The sequence below is a fragment of the Apteryx rowi genome, unplaced genomic scaffold (genome assembly GCF_003343035.1).
Source record: "Apteryx rowi isolate R43461 unplaced genomic scaffold, aptRow1 scaffold_457, whole genome shotgun sequence".
Lineage (NCBI taxonomy): Eukaryota > Metazoa > Chordata > Aves > Apterygiformes > Apterygidae > Apteryx > Apteryx rowi.
The window spans coordinates 407,390-420,405 of NW_020450713.1; the positions used below are offsets into that span (position 1 = coordinate 407,390).

At 39.4% G+C, this 13,016-nt stretch overlaps 1 protein-coding gene across 1 annotated transcript in view; it reads right to left on the minus strand.

Moving 5' to 3' along the window:
- Positions 1-538: 538 nt before the first annotated feature.
- LIMCH1 (LIM and calponin homology domains 1) overlaps positions 539-13,016 on the minus strand; it is a 117,525-nt gene continuing 105,047 nt past the window's right edge. The window contains exons 26-33 of the mRNA XM_026077533.1: positions 12,892-12,996; positions 11,444-11,580; positions 10,425-10,546; positions 8,283-8,406; positions 6,823-6,909; positions 4,197-4,305; positions 3,128-3,230; positions 539-564 (exon numbers count right to left, since the gene is read on the minus strand). Coding sequence (XP_025933318.1) covers positions 539-564; positions 3,128-3,230; positions 4,197-4,305; positions 6,823-6,909; positions 8,283-8,406; positions 10,425-10,546; positions 11,444-11,580; positions 12,892-12,996 — 813 coding nt within the window. The remainder of the gene's footprint in view (positions 565-3,127; positions 3,231-4,196; positions 4,306-6,822; positions 6,910-8,282; positions 8,407-10,424; positions 10,547-11,443; positions 11,581-12,891; positions 12,997-13,016) is intronic.

Sequence of the window (13,016 nt, forward strand, 5' to 3'; positions counted from 1 at the left end):
GGATGTATTATCAAACTAGTCTCTGTATAAAAAAAAAGTTATAGCTTCAGTTATAACAGAGAAGTCATGTGCTGTGGTGTTTAGTTTTTCAAATGCACTGATTAGATACTATCTTAAAATTACTTCTCATCTCAACTTGGCATATTCTATAAAGGCTCTGTAAACTTAAAATTTTAATTCTTAGAAACATTAAAACAAAACAAGTTTATTGCATCTTTATTTTCTTATTACTTTTAAAAGAACAAAGTAACAGACTGGATATCATAAACATACCTGAAAAGGTGGGAATTTTTTTTATAGTACTTAGGCTACACTTTACCAAATACTGTCATACATATTTTGCAAATTCCTTAAGAAAGGGGGAAAAAACATATTGCGTTTTAAAGGAGCAGATGTAGTGTTTTCATATGAGCTTTTCAAAATGAGATGAGAGCTATGACATCTGTGGATTCAAGCTGTTACAAGTGATTGTCTGGAGGCAGCCGAGACACGTGAGAAGAGAGTTCCTTCTTGCAAGTCATTAGGACTGAAAGTCATGTCACAAYGTAGTTGGCTGCCCAGCAGCTGGATAAAACAAAACAAAAACAAGCCATTACATGACAGATTTTAACAAACATTTCTCCTGAAACAATGGAGTAGGTAAGATTTTCCTCATACGATCTCTATAATTCAAGAAACCGCATCTGAAACTATATATCATTTGTACCCTCCTTCTGTCTTCCTCCTGCGAAGCTGGGGCACTAACTGCAACAAGGATTCAGCATAACTCTAGTGAAAATGTTTTTCATGCCATCTGGACAAATGATTTTCCTTGCACTGCTGACTGCAGTCAACGCATTCACTTTTATTTCATTTACTCACAAAGTACTTGTGGGTATATTTACTTATAGGCTCTGCAGTGGAAAAACAGTAAAGCAAATGACTGATGAGTCATCTTTAGCTGTGCCTGTATTTTGTTATGTGATAATACAGAACCCTGATGTTATTTGGCCATACAGAGTATCTCATGAATTTACTGCTTGCCTTTGACTTYAACCCTAGCACATCTGTAACTATTCCCGCGTTTGACATTGAATACTGAGTTAATTTCAATAATTATCATAGTGAGCTTTTCATGTAGAGAGATAACCTATCAATAAACTCCCATACTCTTCTATTTAAATAACACAAATATGCCCTGGACCACTACATAATCTTTAACACTCTTTCTCTTAAGGCTTCTGAAATAATTTGTTACAAAAAAAATTCATCCACAGTTTCAAATAAGCTTTTAGCAGCCAAATATTTCTCCAAGATGTCCACAAGCATCTCAGAACAATACTGATTAACTCTGGCTTCAGTGAAGAATGTCGATTGCCTGCAGTGCTGCGAAGGTTTTAAGATGTAGACAAAGGAGTGGGCAGGCAGGAAAGAGCTGTGGAATAAAACAACTGATTTTATACTTAGCATCAGGCCTTCCAGAACTGAAGGGGAAACATTAACATTGCACCAGTTTGTTCTTCATTTCAGATGTGGAGTCCATCAAACTTTTGTTAAAAACAAGCAATCCCCTTGCATGCAACTAACCATATTTGCAGTTTTGTAACATCAAAATCAGTCTTTTGAAAACTGTCAACAAGAGCTGCTGTAACTTAAACTCAGCTGATCCGTATTTTGAGATTTTTCAGGAGAAGTGGCAAAAGATAAACCCTTTGCCATTAATATTATTCAGGAATTGTACATTTCCACAGCACCTGTGTTTGCAAGCCATGGGCCTGGTTTCTGTTGTGCTACGTACCCACAAAGGCAAAACCTCACAGCAATATGTTGTAACACGCAGCTCCGTACTGCATTTTCCAGCACCACTGCTGTAGAAATGATGATGGAGGGGATGATTTATCAGCATATAGGCTGATAAATATCCCATTTAATGGAGCCTTCATCTGACATAAAGAGACACCAACTCATTTCAGCAAAAACGATTAAGAAGAGAGGGAAAACAGGAATTTTATCATCTTCCTCCCTTCAGCCACAAGAGAAAGGTTTGTAGTTCTGAGCCTGCTGAGAGAAAGCTGTTTCTAAATGTGTTGAAGTTAAATAAATAGTAATAAAAATTTGCTAACATTTCTAAGCAGAAATAAAAGAATTCACCAGATAAACAAATGGTTATCCAACAGCACCCTCTAGCTCCACTGATAGGAAAATATCTTTGTCATGAAATACCAGAGAAAAAAAACTATTTTTCTATTGGCAAACATGAATCAGCTTTCCAGCTACTGGATTTCTACAGTTGTTGATTTTGAGGGAGGGAAAAGAAAACAGTAAGTGAAAAGATCTCTATATCCTGATTTATCAGTGCAACTGTGGGCAGTGAATATACTGAACATATTACAGGAAGACTATAATTTCAATGCTTTTTTCTGAGCCTTCTTCCCCTTTTTCACAAAGTAGAAAGACAGCATGTGCACTGCCCATCTCATTACACTAGTGACATCAGGGTGAAGTTGAAATGCTCTGGCACACTGGTCTCAGTCACGGAAATCCAGGACCAGAGAGGCCTTTTAACTGACTTACTCTAAGGTAGAAAAAGGTATCAAGATTTTTTCTGGCTCTTCCTTCAAAACTTGTAGCAAACTGCTTTAGAACATGCCTAGGGATCCCACCGCAGGGATTCATTATATTGAGTTACAAAACGTTGCTGATAATTTCCTTGTTCTTCTCCGCAAATTGAGGCCTGGAGGCATAAAAGATAGGAACTTCTCCAAAGAAGGCCCAGACTCTTGGCCTAGTAGTGGTACCTACACTGCCTCATGCGAGGGGACAGATCCCAGTCTCCAGAACATGCAATATCAGCGCACAGTGCTGACATCTGCACTTATGCACAGGCACTATGCTTATGCCTAATACTGCAGAGCAGTGATCCTTTGGGCATGGTTTAACGGGCCTGGAAGTCCTTTTTGGGATGAGAGGATGATTGAAATGGCACGGGAAGGGGAACAGTGGCAAAGCCTTTTGGGCATAAGGGAGAACATATTTCTTCCAGGAGGAAAAAAAACCCCAGCTGTTAAAATCATGACAACAGTATTAGAGTTCACTGTGAAATCAGAACAAAATACACAGCTTCTTTAGGACAGGATTTGATACTTACTTCTGGATCGGATGTAACAATCATTGCAATTCAAAAGACCATTTCTAATCCTGACATCTGTCCCACTTGCTGCATCTCCCAGCTGTCCCTTGCAAATGCCACACTGTCAGTTGAAGAACAGAGAAAGTGAGAGAGAGCATGCCCTAATATCTGTCACAACTCTCCCAAGATTTTGACTTGTTTCAGTATATTCGAATGGCAAGAAAAAAAACAAACAAACAACTCAACCCMTGCTCCTGTGGCACACTGCAAGTTAATGAAAGGTTTTTAAATAGTATTTAGGACTGGATTTCAGTGGTCTCCACTTACACAGAAGTGAAATCTACTGATTTTAAGGGATATCTGATTTCGACATTGCATTCTGGAGCCAGCCCATTCGTGCTGGACAAAGCTTAAAAAGGCCAGTGGTTTAGTTTGAGTAAATGTCCAAAAATGAAAATGGCTACGGGAATATCTAATTGGTCCAGAGTTAATGAAAATGGGCACTTTCTGAATTCAGTAGAAAACACCATATTTTGTCATTTCCTGACTGAGACACTCAAAAACAGTCATGAAATATTTGTGTTTGTAGCTCCAGTGAAAGTAAAAAGACACACATTTGAAGACATCAAAAATACCGAGAACGTTTTCAGAATACATGATCAGATAAAAATTTTTTGGAAGACATTACTTAGCGAAAGCTTTCGAAGTTGGACCATGGGTCAGATCAAAAATGGGGAAGGTGGTTTGGGACTGACCAGGATTTTGAGAAAATCATAAAGGTAACTAATTTTATATTTGGAAAACTATAAGTACCACTGGGAAATTATACTGTGCCTCGGATCTCTGTAAGTTAGGAAGCTGACTTTGCTTGCTAAGTCACAGATTTTAGTCCAGCTAACATGGCTGATAAAAAAATAACACATTAGCGGTATTATTTTCAATTCTCTGCAAACAAACATACATAGCAAACATGCCAGCCACTTGCTCCTCTCCTTATTCATTTCATGAGAGAGACCACCACGTACTCTCCGCTCACACTGTGCTATGACTTGAGATTTTTCCTCAGTGGCCACAGGAAGAGACTTACCCTGAAGCACTGAATATGGAAGTACAGACCAAGCGTTTCAATAATCATGGCAGCTCCTTTTCCAAGAGGAAGCCCACAGGTAGAACAAAGCTTTTTTCCGCTGACAGATCTAGGAGACAAAGCATTAAGAAAACAGAATGGCAGCTTAGGCTAAAGCGCAGTCAAATGTTTACACAGGATTATGGAGAGGGATATGCTGGGAGGAAGGAGAGTTGGAGGGCAGGGAACTGGCCCTGGGGATTACCCATACCCCATGAATATTCACACGAACCAAGTGACCAGCACAGAACACCTCTTGCTGAGTGCTTGAAACACAGGGCTTTAAATGAAGAATTTAACAATCTCTTTCTCCAATCATGGATGACTGAGGCACAGGAATACCAGATTCTTGGCCTGGATTTTTTTTCAATTTGTTTGCAAATACGTTTGCTTACTGCAAGGCAGAAGGCGAGAATGCAGCTCTCAAACCCAAACAAGCTTGTTGCCTAAGTTAATGGTAGCAGCATAACTGCAGTGGCACAGAGCAGGCATTAGACACTAGCTAGTTTTAGTCTATGTTGCTGCAGCCTCATGCCTGCTCATACTCCAACTGGCTACAGTAAAACTGAAATCAGAGCCCTATCTGCAGTGCAAAAATACTTCAACTCTCTCCTTAAGATTCAGTTCTGTCTTGACACTTCTAATAAATCAGCTGTTTGAAGACAGCTGGGTTAGGGGTCAGGTCAGCAGGTACTCTTTTTTATACTCTGTTTTTAATGGCAGTGCAGGTGTACACTTGTATGTATTATGTGCTATCCCCTTCTCCTCACCTCTCTGCCTGCCTGCCAGATCTGGTGTTTGTCTAGTAGAGCACCCTGAGACCAAAAGGGATCCCTAGTCAATACGTAGCATCCATGTTTTGTCAGACAGGGGTGAAACCAGGAGAGACACTTAAGGACATTCTCACTATTCCTCTCAGGCAGAAGCAGCACAAAGACTCATCACAGCCAGAAAACTGTCTTTGCTCTAATCTAATATCACTTTGTCACTTCTGAGACCATCATTTTCTATTGCATCACATACACCGACAGCACAGTCAGATCTTGTCTTGTCTTTTCTTGTTGCTCCATTCTTGTTATTCCTCTTAGAGTAACCTCCCTGGTTTCTTCTTCTCTCCCACAACCACAAGCCTTCTGTTCCTATCCCTCTTTGAATTATTCTCGAGTCCCACTTTTTCTTCACGTCTTCCCCACTATCAGCATATAAGAACAAGTTAAAGCACTGAATCAAATAATAAAGTGTTCTGGGAACACAAAAGAGAAGTTTTCCTATGCTTAACTGGGGGAATGAACTATATCCTACCTACTATTTCCAAACCTAAGATCTATTTCAGCAAAAGATCTTGGAAAAGGGACTCAGATCAGGATATAGCTGCTAAACAATATGAAGTAGCTATCAAGCCTAGCTACATGTAGCAAGAAATGATCTGCAACTCTACCAAAACTGAATCTACAATTAGCAAAAATAGAAGAAAATGTCCACAAAAAAATTGCCAGTAGTTTCATGTCAATGCAAATAGCATTGGAAAGAGGGCTTTGCTATCAAACCTGAAGAAAAATGTTATTTAAATAGAATAAAATCTTGCTATGGTTTCTGTGTTGTACGATATTACTCTATTTAATAAATTAACCAATGTTAATATATCTGCATGTTAAAATTACTGGTRATTCCACTAGGCTACAGTTAATATTTAGAGCTGGAACATGCATCTCATTGAAATCTGCACAGCCCAGTGCCTGAGAGAATCAAATCTCTAAGAGATTAGCACAAATGTAGGAAAATTTAAAAAAACAGCAGAAAAGCAAAATCTTTTTCAGGTCTTTAGGAATTTTGGAAATTAATTCTTTTTAAATCAGTAACTGTTGAAATGTCAGTCCCATGAGAACTTTCAGAGCCAGTCTTAAATGTTAGACTTTGATTATTTTATCTAAAAGCTGAATAAAAGTTCAAATATCCAAACACAACTGAGAAATTTTGAAATCATAATGAATCCTAATTGACGTTGTATGAGGGGGAGATTAGAGAAATTTGCAGTCAAGAACCCACTTGACATCTTTTCTAGTTCTATGTAGGATATACTGTATGTCTAGCACACAAATAGGTGCAATTGCTATGCAATTAAACTTTGCAGTAGGAAAGTCCTACAGTGTGTATGCATTTCAAATAAACAGTTTTCTACAGTCTGTGCCAGGGTGGCAGCTCCAAAGCCAGCAGAACATATCTTACTCGTGAGCGTGTGACTATTCACATCGAACTACAAAGACAACATCCTTTGGCTTAAGTGCTCTAAGCTCATGCTTAACTGCTTAATTTGACTGGAGCTTGTATTACCCCAGTGAGATTTCAATGATCAAGCAGAGCTCTGCAGCTGCTTTCTGAACTGTGTTATTTTATAGCATAATAGTACTCACTGCTGAAGTAGGCAGGAAGTATGGGAGAGGGAGCTATATGTTTTATGTGTGGATGGTTGTAAATTGCAACATTTAGAAGTATTAATAGTGCACCCACATAATACTAATGTGATTTACACTGCAGCAGTTCACCAGCGACTGAGAGATGTATTCAGTCTGCAAAATTCCTTATTGACCTTTTGTACCTGTTGGGTGAGTGACTTGGAGCAGCAGGAGAGCAGGGAGATGATGGCCCAGATCGGAAATTCTCGTGACAGCCTGCCCTAAAATACAGGAGAGAAAAAGAATTGCAATAGCTAAAGAACAAATAAAACCAGAGATTTTGTATTGAGAAATTCTGGCTGATGGGTTTCAGGATTTCCAGCTCTAAAGATCTCATTTAACACCAAAACAAAGTATTAATTAGCTGTTCACTGCTATTTTGATAGAATGAAAAACAGACACACGTATTTTGGTTCAGAGTCCTGATTTGCTTAGTATTGCTTAATAAAGATAACTCACAAGGTAATCATCCCYGAGCAGACTCCTACCCACCTATGAGTACAGTTTGTCTCACATCGTGATGAAGGAGGGTTAAGCCAAGGCACAACACTTGTACTCTGCCAAGGGAACGTGCACAGAAACACACAGGTAGAGCAGATGCGGGGTAGCTGATTGAGAGTGTGTACCCTTAACTGAGTAAAAACAAAGCTATCAACACAGAAGAGTGGCTTATTCCTAGTTGCATACATTATGCTTTGGAAGAATTCAGTGAGAAAAAACATGTTATGTTTTTTGTCATCAGAAATCACAGGATTGATTCAACCTCTCACTGCTTATAGCTGTTTACAGATCACATAACAACTTTCTCAAACATACGTAAGTAGTTTGTTACGAGGAGCAGGTAACCAGAATTCAATCTACATTAGTTTTGACTGGATACAAGCCTCACAGAGTAGCACATATTTTGCAGGAGACTGTTCATATATATGTTAATGAAAGCAGATGTTCCTTTCTCATTACATAGATATGCTTTGTGCAAATATTAGGCAAATCCCTCCCTTGTTTACTAAAAGAACTGGCATTGCCCTTTGGCAATGATTACCAAAAACACAAGGCAAAGAAGAAGGAGGATCATCAAAATCTATAGCAGAAAGAAAATACTAGTTTCTATGTATTTTCTTTTAAATGTTATAATCCTTAAAGAACTGGAATGCAATGCTAGTGTGGGTTTAGAAGCTGGGGAACTAAGTTCTTAGATACTAACTTCAATGAGGCAGATTTTACCTGGCATTCCCAGTTTGATATTTATCTGCTTACTAGCTATAAATGTTTGTTTTAGGCAGTTAAAACAAAGTACATAAATGGTTACATAGATGAGTGTTTAAAGAGCTGAAGAAAAAAAGAGAGATGCCGACAAGCAAGGGGTGTGCTTCCTAATGAAATTAGTTACTGGGTAATCAGTAATGAAAAATGAAGTGCATAAAAGTTAGCAGGCTTGGTGGGAAAGCCAGGAATTAAAAATATCTGCTCACTGCATGATTACTCAGGTATGCGCCAATAAAATTTAACTTAGCACACTGAGCAGCAATAAAAGGGAGAACAGAGTTAGCAGGACCTCTCAAACTTTGCAATAATCTTTTTTCTGCATTCTCACCTCCTCTTTTCCCCTGCGGAGTTAGACTGAGGACCCACGCTCTGACCCGGGGACGTTCTCTGCCTCACATCATCTGCATGCTGCGGGGACTGTTTGGTTAGCAGCTGCTGGTTCCACGAGAGGTCTGAAATGAGAGGTGGGCTGACTTCAACACTTATGGCAAAATGCCTCTGTGAATATTTATAAATCAGCGTACCTGTGGGCGCACCATACAGGAGACATGAGATGTGAAAGTCAGAACTAGGCCAAGACAATCTTCTTGATTCACATGAGACACGAAGGACACCAGGAGCTATCAGTTACACATAGTGCTGTATTTGCACATGCCCAACCCTCCCCTCAGATAACCTGCACCCATTTGAAAGCGCTGGTACTCAAAGAGAAGTTCTCAGAAAACCCACAAAGTCAGAGACAGACTCTGCTGCTCCAGAAGGCCTCTGTGGGAGAAACTCCTACTGTATTACCTTCACATTTACATCACCTGCACTGCTGCTGGGTCTCAGTTTCCGGAGGAGGGGAAAGGAGAGCCAAACAGCTATCCTTGAGTAGCCGTTGAGGAAACAAAGTATTTCTGTAGTAAGGAATAAGCATCAAAGAGATAAACTTCCTGCGGTGCCTGGGGATCCAACCTTCTCAAGACTTAATAGAAAGGAAATATAGTCAGTGTTCTCCATAAGCCTATTAATAAACAGTCGTCTTCTCTTGTAATTTCCTTTTATGTTTCACATGAATGCATAAAGCTCAGGGACAGTAACGACCTCTCAGCAACATGCGACCAACTGTGACACCCAGGCAACCAGGCCACCCCATCTCCGAGACAGACAGGGGAGAGCTACGAGCATCCTGGCAGACAAATCTTGTGACTCGCTGCCTGGGGAGGGCCTTACCCTTCAATGCACCAGCCAGGTGGGTTAGAGGAGAAGAAAAGTTCTAGCAGGCCTATCAAAGGCATGTTACCTATTTTAGATGTCATCAAGACAAAAAAACCCCTCACTATTCCTGACTATTTCAGGACATAAGGAGAGAGCAGGGATGAGAGGCATCAAGGGACAAGAAAGAAGCAGTCAGAGTACTGATAAGGGAGCAAGTTGCTGAAGAGAACCTAGAAAAAAGCCCGATTAACAGAGGAAGTTAAAACTGTCAAATCTTTGAAGTTTGCTTAATCACCACTATAAATCCACGAGCATGGATTGCTGCACAATATCTTTTGCTTTCTTTATTTGAGCAACCTTTAATCAAAGCACTAAAGGTACAATAAAATTGTGACAGGGTAAACAAAACAGCTAAGTTTAATAAACTGAGTTTGCATTTGGAGCAAGTCATAATACTGAAACCTTTTCTGTTCATAGACTGGTCTCATTTTTTTAGAATCATCAATTTTTATGCTAGACTGAAAATAAAGATCTAAAACTCAATTTCAAAATCAATATTTGCTCCTTACCTTTAGTCTTACTTAACTACCCTGCACTTTTCACTTGCATTAGATAACAATACTAAATTAGTGAATTTTCCTTTTTTTTTAGGATGACTCTTCCTGAAAACAATGCTTTGGGGACATGCCTACATTCAAAGAACAGCAATATTTATGAGAGCTTAAAACAATCTATTAATCTTAAATGCTGTCAGGCATTTCTAAGGGCAAAATTGAGACAGGTGTTTCTTTAGGCTTAATTTAAAATGGTTACACATCACAAGTAGAGGTTTTTATACACAGAAATGTAGTTAATGAATCTAATTAGTTATCAGAAATGAAATAAGTTTTGCAAATATGCTCTCTGTATCAAGATACATCATATATGTATATGTGCACAACTATGCATATATATATATACACATATATAAGATTACATAACAGAGAGAAGAAAACTTTTTACTTATTACCATGAACATACAGGCTTATTAACAAGACTTCTAACTACAGCTGAAAAACTCATCTTTGATTCAAAGAAGAAGGGCTTAAATTTCAGCTGAACATATTTATCTTTTCTAACAGAAAATAAACTTAGCATATGAGACATTCACATTTTGACGCAATAAGCCTACTGTTAATTTCCAAAATTGAGTTTCCAGGCAGCCACTAAATACCTGCAAGATTTCTGTAGGGAAAAATAATACATCTGTATAAAGAATTTTGACTCTTACCCTGAGTTAATGGTAGACTGAGCCTGGCAGATGAGTTGTGTTCCGGCACAGACATCTGGTGCGCCTGTTCACTTCCTTTCAAGATACCTGTCTCTGGATGTCCTGAGAGCACTTTATTTACACTGCTGATAAGAGTAAGTCACATTGTATAAATAAACCCAGGAAAAATTTCCACTGGAGTATAACATCAAAATCACATTTTTGAATAGAAGTCTATTATGTGGAACAATTTTTTTTAAGTGCATCGCAATGCTAAACCAATGTGGATAACAGCAAAGAAATAACAAATTTGTTTCTGAACTTGCCAAGTATTCCTGCTTCATTCACGCACTGCTATGTGCAAGCACTAAAGATCATTCTGGATTTGTGGAAAACAGCTTCTTTGACATAGAAATAGCTTCTTTCAGTGTTTTCTATATAGTATTTGGCCTCATCAGATGTTTCTTCTCTTTGTGAAAGCTGTGATTACCAGTTTGGCAAAGACCAGGGCTTTGAAGACCATCTGGCAAGTTTGGGTATGGAGCTCTCAAGATAACTAGGTAACTTCACAAAGATCCTAACTCTGCATGAAAATAGCTCCTGCTCATTTATTCAACTAAAAGGTTTGGGAAACTGGTATAAAAAACAAAATACGGGGCCATATAGAAATGTCCAAGCTATCTAATGTATAGGATCTAATTCTGATCTGGTTTATATAACAGCCTCTCAGCAAACCCACATGCTTAAAAGGCATGTCCTCTGATACACAAACTAGCACTGCCTTTGCCTGCTGCAAGTGAATATATATTACACCTACAACCATGCCAAGGAAATGAGAAGACTAACTTAAATTGTATTTTATATCCTCCTCCATTAGCTGTGGTACTGCTGAAATTATCACCTTGTGATGCAGAATGGGTATCACAACCTCATGGTCAGATGCTGATGCTCCAGCATCAGTCAAGGGCAGATGTGACTCCCACAACTCTGCAGAACACAAAGCTACACACGGCGGAGAAATGCTTAGGCTTGATCCATACCTATTCTTTTCTTGCTGGAGTTCATTTTCTTTGCTTTTCAGAAATGGCATACTGTCCTGCTCCAAAAGCAATTTTTTCTGCCTTGTAACTTCTTGTTGTTTGCCCTCCTCTGGAGAGTTGTTGGAATCAGCTGTGTTCTAGAAGACAGCAAGGGTGGGAACAAGGAGCTTCTCTTGAACTCAGCATCAGCACATGCATGAGAAAAGCATAGGCTGCCCCCAGATGCATTGTGTTGACATACCTTATGATTAAAAAGAACATCTTATGTTAYGTTGACCAATTATGAGTCAGTGCAGGATGACAAAATAAAACTTCCTACTACGTATGTTTGGTAGAAATCTTTGAATGACTTTGAGAGATTAAATACTCTCCCATAGGCCTTAGGGAGACTTCTTTGTGAGGGATCTCAGCCCGTTGCCACAAGCAATGTCATTCATTTTGCAGACAGTAGACTGGGGACAGGGTATTATGTGCTCTGGGAACTCCCAAATGGGAACAACAACACTACTTCCAAAACTGTGCTAGAGTGGGTCCCACCTGAGTGGAGGAGCTTACATAAGCCACAGCATGAGATCCTTTCATAAACTGGACGTAGGCAYTGCCCTGAACCTGGGGTAAGCAACTCCACCCAGGAAGTTACCACTAAACAGCCTTGTAGAAAAAGGGCTACGGCTGAGGTGCCTGTACGGTGATGAGTGATAAGAGGCAGTAGGAGGGGTGAGAGGAGAAACAGATGATACAGGATTTCTGGTCTTGCAGATGAATGGGAAAAGGCAGATGACATTTTGGGTGGGGGTGCCTAGGGCAGGAGAAAATTAAGTCTGGGAATCCCACATTTATTCCACTGATCTCACCTGGGGTGTCATTCTCCGATCTCTGGCAAATAATTGATTTAATTAGATGCTAGATGCATCAAGTTAAACATTTTGTGCAGCATAAGCCAAAAGAGAATCACAGAGTCAACATTCCTCTATTTATTTTGCTGCTTTGTAGGAGAGAAGCCAGGAGAGAAAAGGAGGAAGAGTGAGGAGGCAGAATTCAGTTTCATCTCAGATATGCTTGATGCACTGACTTAAACTCATGATTTTGGATGCAGGGAAGTCAATTCAGTTTTTGTTGTCTTTCAGGAAGTGGCTAAAGCAAACAGAAACAGGTGACTGTCTTTTCACAGTACCAGTCAAAGAAAAGAAGGAGATATAAGGCAAGTATCACCCTCTGCTCTAGTCCAAAGTGGGATGGTGACAGTTTGCTTGAGAGTTTGGCTGTTCAGTTGTAAAAATATACAAGCTACAGTGCTCTGAGGTATCCCCAGTAAAAGATGTAAGGGATTCAAGAAATACTTTTACTGTTCCCAGATTTTGTTGGCCTTTAGGGAAGAATCTAACTCTACACTGAAGATGGGTTTGTCTTTATTGCCTTATTGCTTTACTGCTCCACAAGAAACTCACCACTGTCTTGCTTCCTTCAGTGGCAGAGGAAGAGGAGGAGAGGAGTTCAGCAGAGTTTGAAGAAACAATGAATGGAACCACTGTATCTTCAATTATCTTACGCTCCTAAAAAAGAGGATAAGGAG